This window comes from Mauremys reevesii, linkage group 2, assembly GCF_016161935.1.
Source record: "Mauremys reevesii isolate NIE-2019 linkage group 2, ASM1616193v1, whole genome shotgun sequence".
Taxonomy (NCBI): Eukaryota; Metazoa; Chordata; order Testudines; family Geoemydidae; genus Mauremys; species Mauremys reevesii.
This window is the reverse complement of record NC_052624.1, coordinates 175431774-175457321: the sequence shown is the minus strand read 5'-3', so window position 1 is coordinate 175457321 and position 25548 is coordinate 175431774. Positions and strand designations below refer to the sequence as shown.

General features: G+C 41.5%; 1 protein-coding gene across 1 annotated transcript in view; it reads left to right on the top strand.

Moving 5' to 3' along the window:
• ELOVL2 (ELOVL fatty acid elongase 2) overlaps nucleotides 1–25548 on the top strand; it is a 91935-nt gene that overhangs the window by 41610 nt on the left and 24777 nt on the right. The window contains exons 2-3 of the mRNA XM_039526646.1: nucleotides 5260–5323; nucleotides 13313–13500. Of these exons, the coding sequence (XP_039382580.1) occupies nucleotides 5260–5323; nucleotides 13313–13500 (252 nt within the window). The remainder of the gene's footprint in view (nucleotides 1–5259; nucleotides 5324–13312; nucleotides 13501–25548) is intronic.

The following is a 25548-nucleotide window of genomic DNA, read 5'->3' as shown; positions in this document are numbered from 1 at the left end:
GGCATAATATGGCCTAGTAATTTATTTTTAGAAAGTTTTATTTTGATTTCTCAGTAATTTTTCAAAGTAGTCATCCTAGTAGGTAAATAAAATGTATTCTCTTGTTTAACTTGTGCGTGCATAGGACTTGGTCAGCAAAACATCAGTCTCTGAATAGCTCAGAGATATGCTAAGGGGTCAAGAAGTATGGAAACCCAGGGAGACAAAGGGAGAGGCATAATTCTCCTGTTCTGCCTCTTCCACTAAGATGGCCTGTGTAAATTAAGCCAGCCACTGTTAACAGCCTCCATAAATTAAGATGGCCTTTGGCATGTTTAGCTGCTGGTACCAATCTCCTTCTTGAAATTTTCATAGTTAGCTCATTCACTTTTGCACCTGTACAAAAACACAGTATCACTTACAAATGCAAAACACACATGTGATCCTACAAATGTATTTCATTTACAATGCACATATCAATTATGGTTTTTCTTTATTTGACACACTGTCCATGCATGATAACCCCTCTTTTAGGCATGGATAATTAAATGTAGTGGTGCATTCTGATTTATGAAATTACCACTCCCTACAGAAAGTAGGCAGGTATCTTTAAAAAAAAAAATCTCCCTTTTACTCTCCTCTTCTTTCATCTAAGTAGTTGCAAGAATTCAGTCTGTCAGTAATTCTCATTAAAATGCAGCCTAAAGTAGACTTGCCTACAAAATTCAAATATAAAAGGAATTTATATTAATGATATTACTCACAATACGTACACATTATTTACATAATCTGATCATGAATGCAAGCAGCTTTGTATTCTAATTCCAATAGCTATAAATCATGTAAATCCATGCTTGGGTATGTGTTTAAAAACAGATTAATCTACAGACAGTGGTGCCTTTCTGAACTGGCAAGAGTAGGATCTAGTCTATTGCATGGAGCTGTCCTTGAATTGCACTAGTTGGCCGCTGACATGGTAGTTGGTTTCAGAGGGGTAGCTGTGTTAGTCTGTATCAGCAAACACACCAAGGAGTCCTTGTGGCACCTTAGAGGCTAACAAATTTATTTGGGCATCAGCTTTCGTGGGCTATAGCCCACTTCATCAGATGCATGTGGTGAAAAATACAGTAGGCTTTATATATATTACAGAACATGAAAAGATGGGAGTTGTCTTACCAAGTGGAGGATCAGTGCTAACAAGGGCAATTCAATCAAGGTGCAATCTATTCTCAACAGTCCATACAAGAGATCCACTTCCTTGACACTACAGTGCAAAAAAGTGATGGTCACATAAACACCACCCTATACCAGAAACCTACTGACCGCTATACTTGCCTACATGCCTCCAGCTTTCATCCAGACCACATCACAGGATCCATTGTCTACAGCCAAGCCCTAAGATATAACCGCATTTGCTCCAATCCCTCAGACAGAGACAAAACACCTATAGGATCCCTATCAAGCGTTCTTAAAACTACAATACCCACCTGGTGAAGTGAAGAAACAGAATGACAGAGCCAAAAGGGTACCGAGAAGTCACCTACAACAGGACATGCCCAACAAAGAAAGTAACAGAATGCCACTGGCCATCACCTACAGCCCCCAACTAAAACCTCTCAAGTACATCATCAAGGATCTACAACCTATCCTGAAGGATGATCCCTCACTCTCTCAAACCTTAGGAGACAGGCCAGTCCTCGCTTACAGACAGCGCCCCCGCAACCTGAAGCAAATACTCACCAGCAACTACACACCACACAACAAAAACACTGGACCCAGGAACCAATCCCTGCAACAAACTCTGTTGCCAACTCTATCCGCATATCTATTCAAGGGATACCATCATAAGATCTAACCACATCAGCCAGGCCATCAGGGACTCATTCACCTGCACATCTACCAATGTGATATGCCATCATGTGCCAGCAATGCCCCTCTGCCATGTACATTGGCCAAACTGGACAGTCTCTATGCAAAAAAATAATGGACACAAATCAGACATCAAGAATTGTAACATTCAAAAACCAGTAGGAGAGCACTTCAGCCTCCCTGGACACTCAACAACAGACTTAAAAGTAGCATTTCTTCAACAAAAAACTTCAAACACAGACAAACAAGAAACTGCAGAACTGGAATTAATTTGCAAACTGGACACCATCAAATTAGGCCTGAATAGAGTGGGAGTGGCTGGGTCACTACAAAAAGTAAAAAGAATGAGGAGTACTTGTGGCACCTTAGAGACTAACAAATGTAAAGTAATTTTCCCTCTGTTCATATTCACCCCTTCTTGTCAACTGTTGAGAATAGGCCACTTCTACCTTGATTGAATTGGCCTTATTAGCACTGACCCCCAACTTGGTAAGGCAACACCCATCTTTTCATGTGCTGTAATATATAGAATCATAGAATCTCAGGGTTGGAAGGGACCTCAGGAGGTCATCTAGTCCAAGCCCCTGCTCAAAGCAGGACTAAACCCAACTAAATCATCCCAGCCAGGGCTTTGTCAAGCCTGACCTTAAAAACCTCTAAGGAAGGAGATTCCACCACCTCCCTAGGTAACCCATTCCAGTTCTTCACCACCCTACTAGTGAAAAAGTTTTTCCTAATATCCAGCCTAAACCTCCCCCTCTGCAACTTGAGACCATTACTCCTTGTTCTGTCATCTTCTACCACTGAGAACAGTCTAGATCCATCCTCTTTGGAACCCCCTTTCAGGTAGTTGAAAGCAGCTATCAAATCCCCCCTCATTCTTCTCTTCTGCAGACTAAACAATCCCAGTTCCCTCAGCCTCTCCTCATAAGTCATGTGCTCCAGCCCCCTAATCATTTTTGTTGCCCTCCGCTGGACTCTCTCCAATTTATCCACATCCTTCTTGTAGTGTGGGGCCCAAAACTGGACACAGTACTCCAAATGAGGCCTCACCAGTGCTGAGTAGAGGGGAATGATCACATCCCTTGATCTGCTGGAAATGCCCCTACTTATACAACCCAAAATGCCATTAGCCTTCTTGGCAACAAGGGCACACTGTTGACTCATATTCAGCTTTTCATCCACCGTAACCCCTAGGTCCTTTTCTGCAGAACTGCTGCCCAGCCATTCGGTCCCTAGTCTGTAGCAGTGCATGGGATATATACTGCCTACTGTATTTTTTCACTCTATGCATCTGATGAAGTAAGTTTTAGCCCACAAAAGCTTATGCCAAATAAATTTGTTAGTCTCTAAGAGGTGCCGCAATGACTCCTCATTATTTTTGACATGGTAGTATAACAGATCACGGATGGGAGCTAGCATGGCATTTTTCAAATGAAAATGGGCTCAGTCTTCCCTTTCATAAAACTTTAAACAAACAGGGGTCTGGATAGCTCAGAGTTATGATGATGGATGAGAGTTTCCAATCTGTGTCATTTGACCAAACTGTGGTGGCTCAGTAGTGATGCCTGTTTGAAATTAGTTCGCTGGTCTCAGAATAAATTTCTAGCAGACGACTCTGTTTCACAACCCACCACCTTGCTGGCACCTTGCTGGCAATCTCAGCAGAAAGCCCCAGACCGGGATGGAACTTTCCTCCAACTTTAGAGGTCACTTCCAGCTCAGTGCAGGGAAACCTTTGGCTGCTGGTATCGGTATCTGGTCTATGGGGAGATGCTAGTCTCTAGTGCCCCCCCCCATCAAGCACCTTTCAGAAAAGGCAAATCTTGTTGCTGAGAAGTTTAGCCTATCTCAATGATCCTTTTGATTGGAACCTTTCCCTTCATTTGTAAAACTAAAACTAAAAAATGAAATTGGTTTTTGTTCTGGTTTTGTTTTACTGAGATCAGATGAACCATGCAGCATTCTGTAGAGATTAATTTCTTCACCCCAAGGTGCTGCAAAACCTGTCCCCTTCTGAGACATTTCTCTTAGACCTGGAGCAAGTTATGTGCAAAGATGAGTGCAGAGAGGTACACATTTATTCCCAATAACCAGCCTATTCGTTTTTAACACCTAGAGCAAACCAAATCTTGCCCTGTGATGTGCAAATGCATTGGTGGGTAGAGAACTTAAGGAGTTCTCCTCCAGAGCAAAACAATAGCGCCGCTGTACAGCATTACTGTGCAACTGTCAGGAGAATTCAGAGGGCATAGCAGGACATTTTGGCTGGCTGGTCCCCTATTCTTTCAAGACTGTGATCTCTTGCAAGGCTTTGGACTGCACAGCAAGCACGGGAGTATATGAAGGAATAGGTGTGAAAAGGATAGCCTTCTAGTTAAGGCAGTGCACCAGAACTCAGGAGAGCACTCTTCAATTCCCAACTCTGCCAAAGACTCCTGGACCACCTGGGATAAATCAGAGTAGTTCTATCAACTTGGACCTTGGGAAAATCACTTAGTCTCTCTGTGCCTCAGTCCCTCTCCTGGAAAGTAGCAATAATGTAACTCAGGGCTGGTCTACACTAAGGGGAAAAAAAAATATAAGATCGCAACTTTTCAGCCGCGTGATAAGTAGCTGAAGTCAAGTCATCTTATATCGTATAACTCCTCACCTCTCCCGATGGCACGATCGATGTCCGGCTCTCCATCGGCCCGCCCCGCCGCCGTTGCGCGGGTGAGTTCGGAGAGAATTCGAGCGTTGATTCGGATATGATATATATCGATATACCGATATATATCCCTCCGATATATCGATCGCGCGCAATCGGCGGGCGGGTCCTCAGATGCTCACATTGTGGTGATGAGGGACTAAGGATGTGGAATATGTAGATTTTGCAGGTGGAAAAAAAAAAACTTCCCTCTTCAAAACAAATCATCAATAAGTTTAACTAGTGCACAATCACACTGCGGCTGACAGCCAGGTGGCTTCATAAAGCAGATCAAGAATACTGAGTGCTCTTTTCTCAAATATAGATTTTAATGGAAAAACTAAAAAAGCAAGCATTGCTGGGGTTCAAGGCCACGGTACTTTCTACACACTAAAAGGCACCTGTTACAGATTAGGTTCATTTAAAGGCTTGCTCATTTTCATTTCTAAAATCTCCATCTAAATTGCATTTATTTCCTCAGGGGTCTATTGTGGTAGGTACATGCTACTTCCACTAATGGTGTTAATGGGAGCTGTGGGTGTAGCCACAGCAGAATATAGCCCTAAATCCTTTCATGTTAAAAGAGCACTTTTTAAAAATGGGGATGATTGTTGTCAGATACGTTGAGACACTTGTGTGTAAAAAGGCTCTCTGCAGGTTTATTTTTGTATTGTATTTTCTATGCCAGGCATGAGATAACAATTTGTCATGTGTCTTTCTAGGAGCAGCTGAAGGCTTTGGACTGGGAAATAAACACATTTGTGGATTATATGTTTGGGCCTCGAGGTAAGTGTGCTTTTCAGGACTCAAAATAATTGATCTTTTCATGTGCAGACAAAAGCTGTTTGAATCATCTTCAGATGCAATATAATAATTGAAAATAAGAAAAGCAGTTGCTTTCCTGAAGACAGTGACCAGCACATTCAAAGCCGACTAGAAATTTTGAATGCCTTATTGCAAACACCATAAGGAGGCCAGGCTGGATTTTCTGAAAGTGCTGAGCACCCACCTTCTGGAAAATCAAGCCCTGGAGTCTCCTGGAGTGTTCTGGAGTCTCCAGCAATTAAAGATTAATCTTTAATTAAAGATTGTCATGTGATGAAATCTCCAGCCAAAACTGGCAACCCTATCAAGCCCCTGTGAGGTGTCTCAATTGGGGCATTCCAGAACTGTGTTATTTAAGAAAAAAGTCTTTAGGACATAGTATAGTTAAGAAAGAAAAAAACAAAAATCTGTTGAAAACTCAGGAACTCTAAATTATGGTGTCAAAAACAACCTTAATTCTACCTCATTCTCTAGCTAATCACACACCACTTGTTTACACCCAGATGTATCCCATTACATCATCATCATCATCATCCGCATTTCCATTCTAGCCCACAAATAATACCCTAAGTGTTGCACTACAAACCATTTCTCCACTTATCACATTTGGGCCACTGATCCCAATACAAAGTTTCCTTCACTTCAGCCACCTAATATGTTGGCCATATGCGTAGGGTAAGCAGGGGTGAAAGGCACTTTCCTTCCACCCCTAAACACAGCCAACACACCCCTAAACACATACGACCAATCTGGCTCAGAGATAACTAAATCTGGAGGAAAATAATGCTTATAGAATAAACAGAACATACTTCTGTTACTGGCAGCCCTCCTTAAGTATTTGCAGAATATGTAGCTGTGTTTTCATGCACTCAGATGCTATGGTAATGAAAGCCAGATAAACACAAATCAGACATTACATATCTGCAGTTTTCCTGTCTCATTAATACTTGCATGGTATTGGTCACTCACGTTATATCTCCTCAAAAATATGTATAATAATATGAGCTGGTCAAAAATTTTCTTATGGAACTGTTTTCCATCAGAAAATGCCAACATGGCAAAATCACATTTTGTAAAAATGTGTGCATTTGGTCTGAAGTTTCATGGAAATTATTGAGATGTTTGGCTTCAATAAGGTCAAAATGTTTCATTTTCACTTTGTTTTGATTTGTCATATTATAATAAAATAACAAACAAAACATTTTGGTAAAGTCAAAACAACATAAATTTTGTTTCATAAAAAATTCTAAGATTTTGACTTTTCATCCTGAATCAGTATGAAATCAGACTTCAAAATCTCCAAATTTTCTGCACAAAGGAAATTCCATTTTTTGGCCAGCTGTAATAATAATCCCATCTTCATGTGGTTCACCTCGTTAACAAAGGGACTAATCCTGAGAGATGCAGCCTGCAGTGAAAATGAAGGGTATCCAGAACCCCCCAGGATGAGATCCAAAATATCAGCAAACCTGGTGCAGATTTAGAGGTCACTTCTTTCATATTCTTTCTGGTCTTTGGCTACTTGCTCTAGCTATTACCCGAGGAGGTCAGACTTGCTTCCTGAATCAAAATATAAAGACCTACAGCATAGTGTAATTGTAAAGTATAAATTATATAATACGTTTTCAGATGCCTCATGCTTGCATTTCATCGAGTTAATATTCTTCAAATCTTAGCATTTCTTCCTTAAAGGGAAAATTGTTACAAGGTTCTTTAAAAACTGGAAAGTAGTATTTTTTATTCCTTTGGGAGTGGCAATCACCTCCATCAACTGTGAAGCATCTATGATCTTTACAAAACTTTGGCTTGCACAATTTCTGCATTTCTACCTGAATCTATTTTAAAAATGAATAGAATGGCTTCCTAGAAAATACTTGTAAAATAGGCCTTTAATACTAGCAAGCTAGTGCAGTCCAATAACCATGTGTGTGAAGGTTTTGTTCCTTTTTACATATATAAAGGCTATGCCCTTTCATCCTTCTCTTTCCAATGCCTCCAGAGCCAAGTCTTTGAGATGGATGAATTGCAGTTAATATAACCGCACAGCAAATACTATAGCTCCACTGGGTCTTCAGACTGCACTTCAATAAAACAAGTACTGCCTGTGCCAACTCACTCAAAGAGATTCACGTTTGGTATTTGAAAGGCAAAGTCTCACAGGAATGACTGCCATTTGAAAGGAATTGAATAGTAATAGCCAGAGAAACAAAACCCTGTGAAAACATGTGTAGCACTCAGAGAGATGATTCTAAAGACATTCGTGCACAGACACACATCCCAAGGAACTTACTGGAGGAGAAATAAAATGGGACTTCAGTCTCTCAGCCTGGCAAGATCTAGTGTCACTCTACTTCCACAGCAGTTGCTTCAAATACTTTCCTGAGTTCACCTGTGCTCAAATATCAGGATTTCTCCTTTTCCACCATTTATTGCTGAGCTGTCTCTTTCTAGTTGGGCGCAGGACCTCAGTGGCATCTTATTCTAGCTCTTGGGGCTGATCTTGGTCCTTACTATGACCAATTTTCATCAATCCCACTGCTCTAAATTGCATCTTTGGACACAGATTGGCACCCAGAGACACTGCAATCAGGGACGCTTAAAGGTAGTTTACAGGCATCGTCCTCCTTGGCCGTGTTGGATGCAGAAGGGCCAAAGCCAAAGATACAGCCCTTTGACTTGGGCATTTTACCCTGTGTCCGACAGATATGCTGTTAGCTGTTCTTTTTATAAATGTGCTGAGAGGCCTTCAGTTATGAACACTTCTAGGTGAAACCATTATTTGCCTCTAAATCCCTTCAACACAGGTATCTCTCCATGTTGTACTAGTTTAACCCAGCAGAGGGTAAGGTTACAAGTTATTTTGAAGCACCACATTACTGGAGGAATGCTCCCATGTTGCTGTTTTGTTCTCAGCTGGCAACAGGCTTATCTCCTTTTCCTCCCTCCCTGCTACTGACATCTGCTGGCAAGAATAGAACTACAGTGTGTTCCAAGAGGTGCTGCAGTGAAACAGCAGCCCAAGTGGTGCAATTTGATACTATATTTCCGAATTTACCTGTGGCGTTAAACTGTGCAATCGTTAGACCAAGTAAGCCACTGGACGTAGCTGTGCTAGTACAATTACAACTAGAAATGAGTGCAATTACAAATTGCAAATTGTGTTTTAAAATACTCTGAGGACAATACTATCAATTACATCACATCTCAAACACTAGCATTGAAAATATGATCTTGTTTGTCTATGGTCCCACGCAGTAGCATGTACTTTTACTTTAGTGGTCTGTGAATGTAGAATGACACAATCCAGAATAACATGGCACCCTCTAAAATGGTTACGTAGACAGATGACTCGCAAGAAATTGCTAAAGTAGAGGGACTGACCCGCGAAAGAGAAGCGCTGATACATTCTAGTGAACTTACCTAAAAAGGCTAAAATAACCAGCATTACAGACTTCTTTCTGTTAGCTATTTTCCACCACTCTCTGCTCTTGGTTTGACAGCAGGCTATCTGAAATAAACGACTACTCTGTAAATCCAGCTTTTTTAAATTTTGCTTTATTTTTAGTCAATTGCTATTTAGGTGACAACTAGGGCAGTTCCAGGGGCAGGCAAGCAGGACAATCCCCCTGAATGCCAACTTCCAGGGAGTGCTGAACTGCTGTGCCACGCAGCTTCCCTTCCCTGTGCTTTGCTCTCACTTGGTTGGATTTGGAGAGGTGGGATTGACGCACCAAAAGTGTTTTTTGCCCTTTATAGACCAAACATTGCTTCCGAAAAGCAATTTCCATTGGTGGTGTTGAAACTCAGCTAACACAGGCTGTGATCCTGCACTTAAAGGTAATGGAAGCTCTGCCATTGATTGCAATGAGTACCATCAAGCCCCTGTGTGGCTCTGTCTCCTTCTGATGGCTACATCTCACAAAACAGTTTAAATTGGCTGCAGCTTCTGAATTAACCCCCCATTTTGGCTTAAGAAGTAGAATAATGCTTTGCTCTTATATAGCACTTTTCATCCACAAATCACAAAGCACTTTCAGAGGAGGGTTAGTATCATCATCCCCATTTTACAGAGTGGGAAACCGAGGCACAGAAAGGTGAAGTGACTTGCCCAAGGTCCCCAGAAGACCAGTAGCAGAACTGGGCATAGAACCCAAATATCTTCAGTCCCAGCCCTGTGTTCTCTATCCACTAAACTGTGCAGCTGTGCTTTTAGATCCACAGGTCCTTAGTTCAATCCCTGTATGCCACACTGAGGTGCTTGCCCTTAGTTGCTTTAGATTTACTTTGATGTATACCAAAACAGGAAAGGCTCTGCTCAGGACACAGTGACCATTCAGGTGTAAGGATCAAAATGAGCTTGCTTAATTTGATCCTTTAAACAGGATTCCACTATGCCTCTATAGTACTGCAGGTGCATTTATTAGTTTTTATATTTAGGAGATGAGAAAAATAAAAAAAGAAAGGATAGTGACCTAGTTATGTGATGTGGAATGACACTAGTTGCAGGAATGACAGCCAGTGGTTGAGTTTGTTTTATTCATGTACAAAAACAAATTTAAATTGGCAACATATTGAGAGAGGATATAATTTTTGAGCGGTATCATGAAGTCATACTAACATATCCTTATAGGATATGTATTTTGCCATTAAATATTAACAGCATCAAAAACCAGCTCCAGAAATCCATACCCTCAGCCACTAAGAAATTCAGATTCTGCCTAGATACAAACAGGTCCCCTCTGGAAGTGGCTGAGTTAGAACGCGGAATATCTAGCCACCTCTGAATGTCCTGGATAAAGTCTCACTGCCATTATTTTGCCACTGCTTCAGTGGTGTCAGGATTTCACTCCCTGGCTCATCACTATTTTTAATTGAAAATGAGTTAGTTTGAGATGGAATCTGAGCTTGTGCACATCTCTCTCACCACAGATTGTGTTCTGGTGCTCATGTAGTGCAGTGTTACTCACTGCTTTCGTCTGGGATTTAGTTGTTAGTTTGACAGTTCTGAATCATTCCAACAGTATGTCACACTTTCCCACATAATGTAAGTGGATGAATCTGAACCTGTTTGAACATAATGGAGCACTGTGAGTCTGACAGATAGTAGGCACTAATGTTAACTTCTCTCTCTTTTTCTTATTCTTTTTGTCAAATCCATACATTTCCCCCCAACCTCGCTCCATGACATAGTGCTGTTTTTCTTTTTTTAAAAAAAACCCAAATCAATCAAAACCAACAGCTCAGCATTTGAGCCACCTTATTAAGAGGAAACAAGTGTGACTGTGTGCGCATAAGATGAGATAGTGGGAGAAAAGAACAAGTTTCAATTTCAAGCTTCAAGAGGGAGCACTGAAAACCAATAGTAAGATTTAAGTTGCCTGACAGTGCAGCCATAGGTCACTTTGCAGTTATTAAAGTGTTAGAACAGGAGCTGTGCTCCTTTTAGCAGCAATGGGAAAACTTGCTTTCTGTGCCTAGAGTAGAAGCTGCTTTCATCACTTATCTAATTTTCCACTTTAGTTCAGCTCATCATCTGACTTCTACCAGGTTTCAGAGTAGCAGCCGTGTTATTCTGTATCCGCAAAAAGAACAAGAGTACTTATGGCACCTTAGAGACTAACTAATATATTGTAGCATAAGCTTTCGTGGGCTACAGCTCACTTTGTCAGATGCATGTTGTGGAAAATACAGAAGGAAGATTTTATATCACACACACACACACACCCCTGTATTTTCCATTACATTCATCCGATGAAGTGAGCTGTAGCCCACGAAAGCTTATGTTGCAATACATTTGTTAGTCTTTAAGGTGCCACAAGTACTCCTATTCTTTTTGATTTCTACCAGTTACTTTTCCTCTAGTTGCAAAGACTGTTTCTGGTTACCCTCTCAGTCTCCTGTGGAACTCCTTTGCTCTGGAGACTGCATGCACATGTAAACTCTCTTTAGAAATCAGTCTTCCAAAGCAGGCAAGACTGGTGTTATCTTCATCTATATTACATTTTCTCTTTTTTCTAAAAGGTACATTCTGTCAAGCTTTGTATGGCTTAAGTTTAATTTACCTTTATTTTCTTATGCCTTATCTCTTGTTTGTATTCTCATCCCATGCATTGGATCATGGCCCAAGATCATCTCAAATACATCTGGTCATCTTCCAGAATGACAGAAAGCTTTTTCCAGTGCCATCCTAACTGTGCGTTTGCACAATATGCTGTCTTGGACCAGACAATGCTAGTGCCAGGAGACATGCTGGATATTTATTAAATTACCACGTCTAAGAGATCACAAACCCATTTTCAGATTCCAAGGAAGAAAACAGCATTCTAGCTTGCTAACACAAAGCGATCTGAACTGACAGAAGCAAGGAAACCCCAAACAAAGGATGCAGCTCCATTACTAGCTGACTGTACTTTTAGGCAGATTTATTCAGCAGCTTTCTCAATAGTGAGAATGAAGATGTTTCTTGGGAGCCAGTTGGGGGTGGGGGAAGACAGACGCAGAGTCTTCCAGCTTTAATAGATCTGGTTGACAGTCTGTGCTTTGAAGAGCTTGCAATCTAGTTTGACAAAATTCAGCTAATGAATATAGAATAATAAGTGGGAAGCAGGGAGGGAGGCAGAAGGTGATAGGAATAATAACAACACATTTCTATAGGCTTTCTGTTCACAATGGGATAGTTCTAAGTCATTTAAATGTTGTTAAAATAAGGTTTTCTGATGAAAAATGCTTTTAACAAAACATTAGAAGATACCTTTCTTCTCAAAAAAAATCTTTAATGTTTGATTTAAGTATGCCCCTGAAGCATTTTCAAGCCCAGTTTTTGAAGTATTGTGCAAGAGTGAACAAGTGAAACTGTAAACTCTCATGTAGTATTTTACTATCCAATTTAGCAAAATGGAAAAAGTAAACATGAATGGTGAAACAAAGAGGGTTTTTTTAAATAAATCTAAATGATTATTAATACAACTGAGGGTGATTTTAGCATACTGTATGGTTTTTTAAACCATAACTCATGGTTCAGATAGATAACCTCTTTTGGAAAATTGGACAGACTTGAAAGAGAATAGCATATATGATGAAGCAATTTCATTTACTCAAAGTCTGTTGCTGAAGGGATTTTGCTGTAGTAAAGATTGCTTTCCCTGCAAACTCAGTCTCTCCAATTGCAGATCTTGGCTGGGGGGAAATCATAATTTGCTCATGGAATCCCTTTGTTCACCTGAAAAAGAATGATGCTACAGATTTGGCATGTGAGGCTAGATCGTGCTCTTCCTATTCAAACAAGTGTTCTTATTACTGTCAATGAGGTTACTTGTGTGAATAAGGCAAGCAGGATTTGGCCTGAATGCTTCATTTCAGGATCAAACAAGTGTACCACATGAGCTAATGAAGGAGCAAGCCTTTGGTTTAAACAAAAAATATATTTGCTACTCAGCAAAACAAACACTGAAAAAGAAATGACACATGAATAGATGTAATGTTTGAAAGCGTTCTCCTATACAAAAGCCCTCCAGTAAGTAAATAAATAACAAATGCATAATAAAAATGAAGAAAGTTGCTACTGTCTGTGAAGTCATAGTTTTTCAAATGTACATTTTTGCGTGTGTAATACTATTAAAAATGCAGGTTATTTGTCCATTGAACAGCCTATGATTTGGTATTTAATTTAATTTTCATTTTGTATTTAAATTTTAACCACGGACCTATGTTGAAATGAATAGAGCATTTTTCAACCCATTAATGTACATAGCATATCCTTTGGAATGTTACCTCAAGTCATTTGCAGTGTTATAGTAGCCATATTGGTCCCAGGATATGACAGAGACAAGGCGAGTCTTGGCGCATTCCCACTCGTGCCTTTAGCAGACACTCTTCTGAATATGGGCAGCCTCCTTTTAGCAGTACTGAGCAAGCCATTTTTAATTGCTCACTGCATTTGTTTCTGTTCAGATTCCAGGGTCAGAGGATGGTTCCTGTTGGATTCTTACCTACCCACATTTTTCCTTACTGTAGTATATCTACTTTCCATATGGCTGGGTACCAAGTTTATGAAGAACAGGCCTGCATTCTCTCTCAGGGGTCATCTCATTGTGTATAACCTTGGAGTTACAGTGCTTTCCTTGTACATGCTCATAGAGGTAAGTTTTCTTAAACGCAGCACCACATCAGAGAAGGCCAAGCACTAAGTCATTTTTCACCACAGAAATATTTTAGTAAAACATAACTTCCAAGGTAATCTGGGCTTTCAAATTGCAACCTTTTTCAGCCAGTTTAACACTTGATCTGTGAGACTATAGAATAATTTGACTCATATAGCACCGTCTAGCCAGGGATCTCAAGGCCATCATTAAAGAGCTATGCCTCACACCTTTAGTCAATTTCTGCTAAAACAGAAAGTTTGCAAATAAGCATGTGAATTTTGAACTATGGCTGTGCCTTTTTATTCACCATTTGTGAACATTCCCATGAATTATACAATGCAGTCGTACCATGTTGGTCCCAGGATATTAGAGAGACATGGTAGGTGAGGTAATATCTTTTATTGGATCAACTTCTGTTGGTGAGAGAGCTTGAAAGCTGGTCTCTGACCAACAGAAGTTAGTCCAATAAAAAAATATTACCTCACCCACCTTGTGTCTCTAATTCCTGTTAATTGGTTTTTTTTATTTGCATGTATATCTATGGAATGGCTATTTGTTCAAATGCCCATCTTTACATGTGACTGAACTGATTTATGTAGAAGAGTATGTGCAATATCCATTATTTGCTATTCACTGTCATTTGTTTACACTCCTGTTTAACAGGGTTCTAGCATCCAATCAGGAAGTGTGTAGTGACCAATCACGTGTTATGAAAAGCAAAAGTTCAGCTTACTGTGATAGTCTGGGAACCCCTCAGCTGACTGTTCGGTGACTACTTATCAGTAAAGAATACACTTTCAGAAATTATAATCTATTAATAAACAGAAAAGAGTTAAATTTGTCTGATTTAGTCAAAGTGAATAATTCAACCAGCTCTGTTGTGAAGTAGCATGTTTTCTTATTTTACAAATGGGAAAATTGAGACACAGATTAAGTGACTTGCCCAGAGTCACACAGGAAGTTTGTGGCAGAGCTAGGGATAGAACCCAAGTAAGCCTGATCCACAAGGACATTTTCTTACCCATTTAGGTGATGTTTTGAGAAAATACAGCCTTGCATTCTTGCATCCATGTTCACTCTGATCCCTTTTAGAAAACTACACTGGTCTAGAAAACTTCATAGTAACATAGGTGTGGTTCCATTCCCAAACATCTGTCAGTTGAACAAACTAAGATCTTGGCTATAGCACCCAATGCTGACCCTGGCTTGCTCAGACATGTGCTCATAATGGACACTACTGGGTGAGTAATGAAAGAGATTTTGAGCAACTCATCCTCCCTTGCCGGTTAGAACATGTACAACTGATGAGAAATGGCAACAGAAGAATAGTGGCCCCTGCTGAAACATTTTGCCCTGAGCTCATCACAAAGACAGAATAGGAGCTGGGTCTGAAGTACCACATACCACCAGTTCTGTTAACCACAGTTCTAAACTATCCCGCATTTAAGATGTGTTGGGTTTCTGAGTAATTAATTGTTATGGATAATTCTAGTTACTTGACCTTAGCGTTAACATGCTAAAATTAATCCTCCCATGTTTGTTTGGTAAATAACCCAGCCTGATGAGACAGGCAGGCTGAATTACGTGCTTGTTTTTGGAGTGACTTCTGGAGGTGCTAACTGACATTCCAGGCCTTGTTCAGACTACCCTTGCAGCATTCCAGGCTTCCCAGGGCACCAGCATCAAGTCATCGACAAGAGAAAAACAAATACTGATTGTTCTCTCAGCAGAATGGCAAAACATTGCTTTGCTCAGAAGTCAAACAAGGCCTCATGAAAACTTTCCAGTTCGAAGGGAATTAATTTCTTTTGATCTTAACAAGAGGCAATTTGTCTGATCAAAAACTGTGGGCTCGGTTCTGGCTTGTGCAGACACACAAAGAGCTAATCCCACATGAAGAGGCTCATCCCATTCAGAATTCACACTGGCTTCAGCAATTCTTACGGGTGCTTGAGGAATGCAGGATCAAGCCCAAAACATGGGAGAAATGAGCACAAGCCCACTTACTGGATAGTTTGGCCACTATATAACAATTTGGCTCCTTAATAAAAGTAACACTTCGGAGGTTAACATTTAAATTTGTGGTGGAGGCACACAGAATGTTATCTAAATAGTAAGGTTAAAAGAAAATGCAGCATATTTCGTAAGAAAATCAGACTCCTGCTCTCCTGTGTCTGCAGGCAGGCTCAGCCCTCCACTCTTGCAAGCTGCTGAGCACTACTGACTGAAGTGGGAGTTGATAGTACTTGGAACTTTATAGGATCAGAGCCTTATGGAAGAGTCCTATATGATTTAAGAGGGATAAAATCAATGGGGCTGTACAAAAGTTACTGACTATAGAATTTAGTGGCGGATGATGATATCCATCTAATAGGGGTCTGATTGTCGAAGTGCTGAGCAGCTACAGCTGCTATTGACTTTAATTGAAGTAGTGAGTATTTGACATCTCTAACTCAGGTTTTAACCCCCAGCCATCCTATAACATTCTATAGCAAAGGTATAGAAGTCTTTATTAAGTTCAACAAGATGGTTTAAAAACCCCCATGAAAAGTTGCCCTTTTCCATTAAATGATACAGGACAGATTAACACAGATGGGGAGCAGTAAAGTGGGTAACAAGACCTGGCCAACAGGGATCAGCATCTCAGTTGTGTCTGAGTCCAAGGTTCACATAAACTGAAAGTTCACCAGGTGTGCTAAGCGTAGCTGCTGCTAATTTCTCATTCTTTAATTAATGCAGAAAGGCCTTATTCAGTCTTGTAAGAGGAGAAGCAACAGGAAAGGGAGGAGGGAATGTGGAGAAAGCCAATCAAGAGCAATCTTTTATAATTTGGAAAAAAAATCAAAATTCTGCATTTAAAATCATTTCCCATAGTTAGTGAAAGGTCACTGAGGACACAACACAAAGCAACAATGTGTGAAATGTAAAAATGTTTCTATGGGGGTGAGAACCCTGCATGGTTACGGTTCCTTTCTCAGGGGCTGTTCTTTCTTGAGCTGAGTTAGGAAATCTCAGGGGCTGACTTTGCTGTTTTCAGTAGCCCTTGTTCTAGCTGAACACGCCGTCCTTATTTCTCTGTCTCAGTTCCATGTGAAATAAATTAAACGTGTTGTGTCTTTCCTACTGGCCTTTTGAGCTCCATATTTCAGGTAGAGGTTGATATTTACCCCTTTCCTCAATAAGGCAATGTCAGATTTACAGCCCAGCTCTTATTGACTTCAGTGGGAATTGTATCAGGTATCCAAGGCCAGATTTGATATTAAATCAAATACAATGAGCTTTTCAAATGCAAGATCTGCTATTCTGAATAGCTCCTGTAACCAAGAAGGTTTAATATTCATATAGCACTTCACATCTTCAAGGTTACTTGCAAACATCAGCTAACTAATCCTCCTTACCCTCCCCCGTTTTAGTTAAGGCAATATTAACCCATTTTAAATGTGGGGAAACTGAGGTAAAGCAAGGTTATGCGACATCTCAAGGCCAATCAGTGAGTGGCAGTGCTGGGATCAGAAGTCAGGAATCCCTGTCCCCCAAGCCCAGGCTGAACCACTATGTTGCTTCCCTAGACACTTTACAGCTGTCCTGACAATAGAGTATTTGAGGTCTTCAGAACACATGAGCAGCAATCTTTAAGTACTCGCTGCACTGCTTCTCGGCTGCCGCTGTAAAACCTTGGATTATACTGTGATTCTTTGAGACTCATCTAAAAATAGGCAACCTACATAGACACACTTCAATGGATACCATAGGGTAAATTTTCATCTAGACATGTAGGGATTTTACTACACAAGTCCACGGGTGTTGTACAAGTAAATTCTGCACCCAGAAAGCATATCCAAGACCTTAAAATACATTTTTTGTTCAGGCATTAATCACAAAAGAGGGATTAAAAGGTCTTTTCCCTGTTTATCTACCGAAGAGGCGTGTTAGTAAACTGAAAGCGTCCCTCCATGCCCCACCAGCATGTCTCAATCTCTTCCTGATGAGGCTACGTCTCAAGTAGTTCAGTCTCCAAGCCCAGTCAATCTCAGGCCCCTGTATACAGGCGCTGCTCATAAGAGTGTTGATTAATGTTGAACAATACATATCTCATTTTGAACTATTTTTCCCGTCGTTTTTGATCAACCGATGGCTGTACCCTCTGAGCTCTCTTTGTTCAAGAGCCACAAAAAAAACCTGTAATTTTTTTAAAAAGTATTTACAACCAATATGAGAAACTACTGTTCAGAAGACAAGTAAAACAGAGGTTTTTCCTCACCATAGAGCCAGCGTGCGTACAGCTGCCACTTTCCTACCTTATGGTAGGTCTGCATACAGTGTGGCTGTAGCAGGGGTAGACGTACCCCTTCTAGCTTTAATCTAGCTAGCATGGTAACATGATGCAGCACCACAAGCTTTAGCCCTGGCTAGCAACCAGAGTATGAATCCCCTGGAGACCCTGTGTACTCCTACTGAGGTAATTCAGACCTGATCTGCTAGATCCAATTGTATAGATAGCAATCTTCTGTGACTGCTTAATCCAGACCTGGAGTTAAGAGACAGTGTGGTGACACCAGCTAGCTCAGCCTGGGGGAGCTAAAACTCCAGGGAAAAACAACAGTGTCCACTTGGTTCAATGAACAGTCACAGATATATTCATTAGAGTCATGTCTCTCTTCACCTGCAAGACCTCAACAGATCCCATCATTTGGGTCAAACTATTTGGCAGCAGCACTTCCTCTTGATAACTGACATGAGCTGCTACTTCTGGCAGGGAGGGTTTCTTGTCTCCCTGCTTCTCTATTTTCCTATTCTTCTCTTTCCCTTTTGTTCTATCTGCTTCTCTTCCCCCTCCCCATCCCCTTTTGCTTTCTTTTCTCACCCCCTTCTTCCCAGACTCCCTTCTCTTTTCTCCTTCTCTGCTTTCTGTTTCTCCCTATCCCCTCTCCTGCTCACCCTTTTTTCTCTCTGTCCCTGTTCACCTTCCCCAGTACTCTTCTCCCCCCCCCCCATGACTTTTTTTAAAAAGTAAAATATATATAAAAATGCATAATGCTCCTTGTCAGAGGAAGCCGGATGGTGTTAACATCTTTAATAAAACTAATTGAGACTTCTTTTTGTCCCCAGTGTAAATACCAAGTCCAACATCTGTCCTAGCTCATAGTCACAGCTGAGAACATGCTGCAGGAGTCTGGGTTTTTAGAGGGGCTGTAGCAAGAAAAACAAGAAAGATTGTGCTGGAGATGGAATCTGGAGTCAGTAGTCAATGGGGAATCCATCTGGTGGGAGGCCTAGTAATTATTATGCTTGGATGCAATGCCTCTCTCCTCTCCTTATGTTCTGGGCCAGGGGAAACCACCTGTGGCTGTTGGACATGTGTTTAGGAAGCCACGCATGGGAGGTTTGCAAGGTGTTCCACTGCTTACCCACACAGCTAAAAGCAACTGTTCTGGTCCAGAAATCTAGTGTTAAAAAAGTCCATATAAAAGTCAGCAGTATTGTAGTTCAGTAATTAACATGTGATTCTCTCTTCTAATCTAGCATTATAGGATAATGCATGAGAAAGTTGTGATTATGTGTCTGTAATCCCATCAAGGGGGATCTGATGATGTATTAAACTCCAATAGTTACTTTTGTTGCTTACTCTAGCATTCAGCCAGTGGAGAGATTTCAGCATCAGGCTCCGGCATGGCTTTACCTCAGTGATGAGCTGCCAAAATCTTAACCGGTTCCCTATAAAAAGTTCTGATTTAAGGGGGAAGCGGGGGAGGGGCCAGGGCAGGGGGAAGACATACTCATGGGACTGGGGGCCCCTGCAGGGCCTGGGGAAAATTGCCCCCCTGCCAGCGGCCCTGGAGCTTGCAGCCCCCCCTTACCTTGCCTGCAGCTCAAAGCAGCAGGACAACTCAGGAGCTCAGCTGAGCCGCCCAGCTGGTGCCAGCTGGCCACACTGCAGCTGGGGGGGAAACGGGGGAGGGGCCAGAGGAACCTCAGCCTCCCCAGCTGGGGATCCTGGGAGCAACAGGATGGTCCAGCCCACAGTCCGGAGTTCTTTGCCCACCCTCTGGCCCTTTAACAACCGGTTCTCCACGGTGGTCTAATTTTAGCAACCGGTTCTTGGGAACTGGTGGGAACCCGCTCCAGCTCACCACTGCTTAACCTGCCTCAACAGTGTGTCTGCACTGACAGACAACTTCAAACTGTAACAACACAATTACTCTTTTAAAACACGCAGGAGTAAGATTTCTGTACCAGAGCTGTCACTGTGAGCTTGGTCCCAGTCTCCTTATAGTTGAGTTTTTGAGTAAAGATGTATATATGTTTGTATTACAGTAGAAGCCTATTAATCAGAATATTGAGCTGCAGTGATAAATGAAAAATGTACCACTGATCAGGATGTTGTAGTTAAGCAGAATGGTTTAGTATTATGTTCATGTGCCAGTGTGAATCTTCCCCCGCCCAAGTGACCCTTTATCTAAAAGAAACCAAATAATAAGACATGACCATTATTTTCAGGGGGAGAGACTGCCACAAAAGCGGAACATTTTAAGGAGTATTTCCTAGAGAGAGAGAGACAGACACAGACAGACAATTATTACATTTGGGGGAAAACTTTTACTTCCTTAGCACATCTTCCACTTTCCCACAATGTCTGTGTGTCTGACATTACCTGAAAGCTTTTCAGGGCAGGGACTGCTCCTCGTAGGTGCTTGAACAGCATTCTGGGGCACCTACTTTGATGGGAGACTCTGGCTGCTACGGTAATACAGATAAAGTAGTAACATTAATGTGAGGCACATAAGATCAGTCAAATAAATATAAAACAGCAGCTGGGTGGGAGGGTTAATTGAACCCCCTACTCTGCGTGGGCAGGTGCAGATCCAGCCCGCATCCCTCTCACCCCCATACATGCCATCCAAACTTTAAAAAGATCCAGAAAGGATCTATTAGGTACTCCCCAAAAGGAGTCCCAGGCTTAAAAACTATGTCACAAAGCAGATTGACATTCCATAGCTGAGGAGACTTCTTGTCCATTCCCTGAAGGAGACAAGATGGTAGCTAGGCCACCTAAAGAAGAGAATGAAGAGATCATCACTGCTACCAAGCTGAAATGAAAGTTTTAAATAGAGATTAAGGCACTCACAACCAATTTTCACTCCAAGCTGCTGGCTATTAAAAAAGGCTGACCTAGGTGACAGGGACAGTGCAGCTGAAATTGGACTTGGGGGTGTGGAGATTGTTTGGTGATGCTAATAATGAAACTTTAGGCCAGAACCAAGCAGCTGGAGACACAAGAGCAAGATATGATCTAGAACAGGGGTTCTCAACCTTTCCAGACTACTGTGCCGCTTTCAGGAGTCTGATTTGTTTTGCATACCAAGTTTCACCTCACTTAAAGACTACTTGCTTACAAAATTGGACATAAAAATACAAAGGCATCACAGCACACTATTACTGAAAAATTGCTTTCATTTTGTCTGTATGACATTTTAGTTTGTACTGACTTTGCTAGTGCCTTTTGTGTAACCTGTTGTAACACTAGGCAAATATCAAGATGAGTTGATGTACCCCCTGGAAGGCCTCTACATACCCCCAGGGGTATGCATACCCCTGGTTGAGAACCACTAATCTAGAAAACTGATAATATAGGGAATTCTGCAAGAATGAACAGTAAGAGCAACTAAAAGCCCCTGAGAACATGAAGAATGACAATCTTACTGCATAGTGCAGAATATTAAAGAGGTTTTTGAATCTGAGCCCAGTAAGAGATAGGGCCCTCTTTCTCTTTGCCTTCTAGGAACTGTGAGGAATCACAGCATCAATGCCAAAAGTTCAAAAATCATGAGTTAGGTCCCAAACAATCAGAAGATTTTTTTTTTAAATTAACAGTTGGGTTCTTTGTCTTTCCCTACTGGTTTCTGAGCCACTAGAGTCACATTTTCAAGATTTTCTCTACCATCAACAGGGCTAGAAATTTACTTTTACTTTTTTTTATTTGACAAAAGCTGAGATTGTCACATTCTCACTTGTCTCCAGGTGCTGGGGATCAATGGCTCCATGTCTAGTTGGCAGCCGATATCAAGCGGAGTGCCCCAAGGATCAGTCCTGGAGCCGGTTTTGTTCAATATCTTCATTAATGATCTGGAGGATGGCGCGGACTGCACCCTCAGCAAGTTTGCCGATGACACTAAACTGGGAGTAGTGGTAGATACACTGGAGGGTAGGGATCGGATACAGAGCAACCTAGACAAATTAGAGTATTGGGCCAAAAGAAATCTGATGAGGTTCAACAAGGACAAGAGTCCCGCACTTAGTGCATAGGATTCTTCATTCCTACTACAGACTAGGGACCGAATGCCTAGGCAACAATTCTGCAGAATAGGACCTAGGGGTTACAGTGGATGAGAAGCTGGATATGAGTCAACCGTGTGCCCTTGTTATCAAGAAGGCTAACGGCATTTTGGGCTGTATAAGTAGAAGTATTACCAGCAGATCAAGGGACACGATCATTCCGCTCTATTCGGCATTGGTGAGGCCTCATCTGGAGTACTGTGTCCAGTTTTGGGCCCCACACTACAAGAAGGATGTGGAAAAATTGGAGAGAGTCCAGCAGAGGGCAACAAAAATGATTAGGGAGCTGAAGCACTTGATTTATGAGAACGGGCTGAGGGAACTGGGATTATTTAGTCTGCAGAAGAGAAGAATGAGGGGGGGATTTGATAGCGGCTTTCAACTACCCTAAGGGGGATTCCAAAGAGGATGGATCTAGACTGTTCTCAGTGGTAGCAGATAACAGAACAAGGAGTAATGGTCTCAAGTTGCAGTGGGGGAGGTTTAGGTTGGATATTAGGAAAAACGTTTTCACTAGGAGGGTGTTGAAGCACTGGAATGGGTTACCTAGGGAGGTGGTGGAATCTCCTTCTTTAGAGGTTTTTAAGGTCAGGCTTGACAAAGCCCTGGCTGGGATGATTTAGTTGGGTTTGGTCCTGCTTTGAGCAGGGGGTTGGACTAGATGACCTCCTGAGGTCCCTTCCAACCCTGATATTCTATGAAGTAAACCTCAAATAATGCAAGATTCATGATAAAAGTCACAAGAGTTAGCTGCACAGGCATTACCAAAAAGACATAAAAAGATCTGCTGATGAAAAAACTGCATAGAGGCTGCATAGATCAATTGTGAGAAGTAGCAGAAGAACTGAGGGCGGGGGGGAGGATGTAAGAAGCAGTAGGAGCTTCCTTCCCATTGAAGCTATATCTTCTACCTTTCGGCCAAATCTTGCAACTGGATCCAGGTGTGCCACCCTCTGACTCTAGTTGCAAGATCCCACTATTTCAGGAGCTGGGGAAGGGAGGCACATAGAAAAACAAGAAATTATGAGCAATAGCAATACTTCCTTCCTTCTTCTTTTCATTAGCAATATTAGTGGTTGAAGCTTTTAGCAAAGCTGCTTGCATTTATTTGACCCAGCCGAATACATTCCTTACTGGAACGCCTGATGTCACCCTCAGTAAAGCCATATCCTACTCAAAATGCTTTGTTCAAATGAGATCCTATTACTCCAGTCCTGTACCTGTTGCCAGTCAAGGGCAAGATGACAAACTGAGGTTCTTCCAGCATGTCTGAAATGACAAGGTAATGATTAATCAGCTAATCCAAGAAAGCTTGTCGGTAAGACTTCTGTTTTTTGTATAGGCAAGGAAGTACCCATTCAGGCTCCTATGCTCCCCTCTGCTTTGCAGAGAAAGGCAAAGCTATGGGAAACTGTTAGGAAGGGCATTGAGAGAGGCTGGACAGAAAAGCAAACTAGGCACTAGCATCTCACCCCCACCAAGTAATTGCCTCTGCCAAATGCAACATGGGAGCTCAGCTCTGCATGTTCAAGGTGATGTGTAGAGGGGGGACAATTGGTAAGTTAGGGAACCCCCATTCAGTGCAGTAAATTCTCTGTTCAGAGGACTCTAATTTAAAATGCATTTTGTATTGCAACTCCCCCTGTACTGTTTAGCACAAAATCCAGGAGGGGGTGGGATCAGGAAGATGGTGGAGAGCAGCATGCCAGGGCAGAGTGCTGTGCTGGGAGAGAGGAATGCTGCAGTAGAGGGTGGGTCAAAGGTCTTTTACTGGTATTAGTTTTCCCACAGATCATGGCCCAATCAGAGCCTTGCTGAAAATACCCCTGCTTTTTCTACAGTGCCGCCAGCCCCTCCACTTTACGGGGAAAACACAAAGCCACAGGTGGAATAAATCTGTTCAGATCTGGGGGTCATTTTCCACCCTCTCTTCCACGGGAGAGGAAGTGAGTACACACAGGCCAGAGAACACAAATCCTGGAGGTACATGGTAGAATGCAAGAAATGGGAACTGAAGCTTTTTGGCAGAGCATGTTGTGTGACCTCAGCTGCACCAGGCATTTGCAAAAAGTTCTTCAGTTGAATATTCTAGGCAATGGTCCCATTCTGCCCATTTTAGTGACCTGTAGCACACATTGTAAACAAGACCAGTGGTATTTGGACTGTTCTAAAGGAAGGGGGAAAAAATCTTCTCCCCCCGCCCCCTTTTTAAAAAAAGACACAATACTGACTTGGAAAAGTATTTAATTATTATCACTTCATAAATCCATGTCTAACACCCATCCTTGCAGCACAGCAGATGCTCTAAGGCTTGTTTTGGCTGTAGGCACCTGATATTTTAAAAATTAAAGTGACAGCGCCAGACTTCTTTTTATTTGTATTTATAAAAAACATGTCCTATTCTATTTGCCAGTGCTTTAGATATATTAAAACTGAAAGTTCTGAAACCATTCTAATTTAAATTTTCACCATTAATGGCACCGGTTTACATTTGAACTTCATTCAGTTTGAACGATGCGACTGGATCCGTTCCCCTCTTGGAGTTTCACAGCCAAAGCATAAGGTGGCACTGCATGGTTTGCAAACTCTGCTGGAGGCTTTATTTAAATAAAAATGGTGTTGGAGGAGCAGGGGACACTCTGGTTTCACTGACACATTATGGATTGAGATATTTCAATACATTTTATAATATTTTAGAAAACCATTCTCTCTCCTTAAAATAAAATATCCTAAAAGTGGGGACTAAGACAGCTGAGAGTATCCTGAAGAGATTTAAAAGCTCAGTTTTCTTGAACCAAAGCAGTAAAAAGTGCTTTTAGCTTTTTCAGATGAGAAGATGGGCTTGCTTGTGGCTAAGTCAATCAATTTGAGCTCCATTCCAAGCTCTGCCACAGACTTCCCTGCGGCCATAGACAAGTCATTTGTGGACTGATTTTCAGAGGGGAAATCAATGGGACCTGCAGGGAGTCAGGGTACCTCATATCTGTGACCACAGACACAGCTGACAATGAGGATTAAACCTGTGGCTTAAGGAGGACAAACCTCTACCACTTGAGCTAAGGCAGAAATGCTTTAGTTGGGAAAAAGTAGCAAGCTGCTAAACTGATGGGTCCTGCCACTAAAGAAAGATATTTCCATATATTCTAAGCCAAAATATTTCATTGCCACCTCTGAAAAACAAAGTAATAATCTCCCTTTTGGTCTATTTCATAATCTGCCTTCTGGAGCTGTTGTGAACCTCATAGATTCTCAGATAGAAGGTGAATGTAGTGTAAGGTCTAAGGTTTGTTTTCTTCAGTTAGGGATTTTTACAGTTCTGTACTGGAAATAACAGTAACTTGTAGAAGAACTTGGGTCTTCACCTATTCTACTTCAGGGATAAGCAGCAGCATACAGAACACTGGCCTGAAGAGCCAAGAAATGTAAATGAATGGTTTGCCAGAGAATTAAGAAGTCTCTTTTTTTCTTATTGTTACCAGTATTTTTTTAAAACCCCTGTAAGTACATAAACCCAAGGGGCTCATTCTCTCACTAGAAAATGGGTGTGTTATGATAAAACAAACAGTATAAAAGGACATTTTCAAAAACAAACAACTCTTTATAGAAGGATATTAAGTAACCCATTCTCACCATCCTTACAAAGATCTGTTCTGACTGAACCTTATGGAACAGTACAGCTAAAAGGTTGAGATATTTTGTTTCATTGCATAT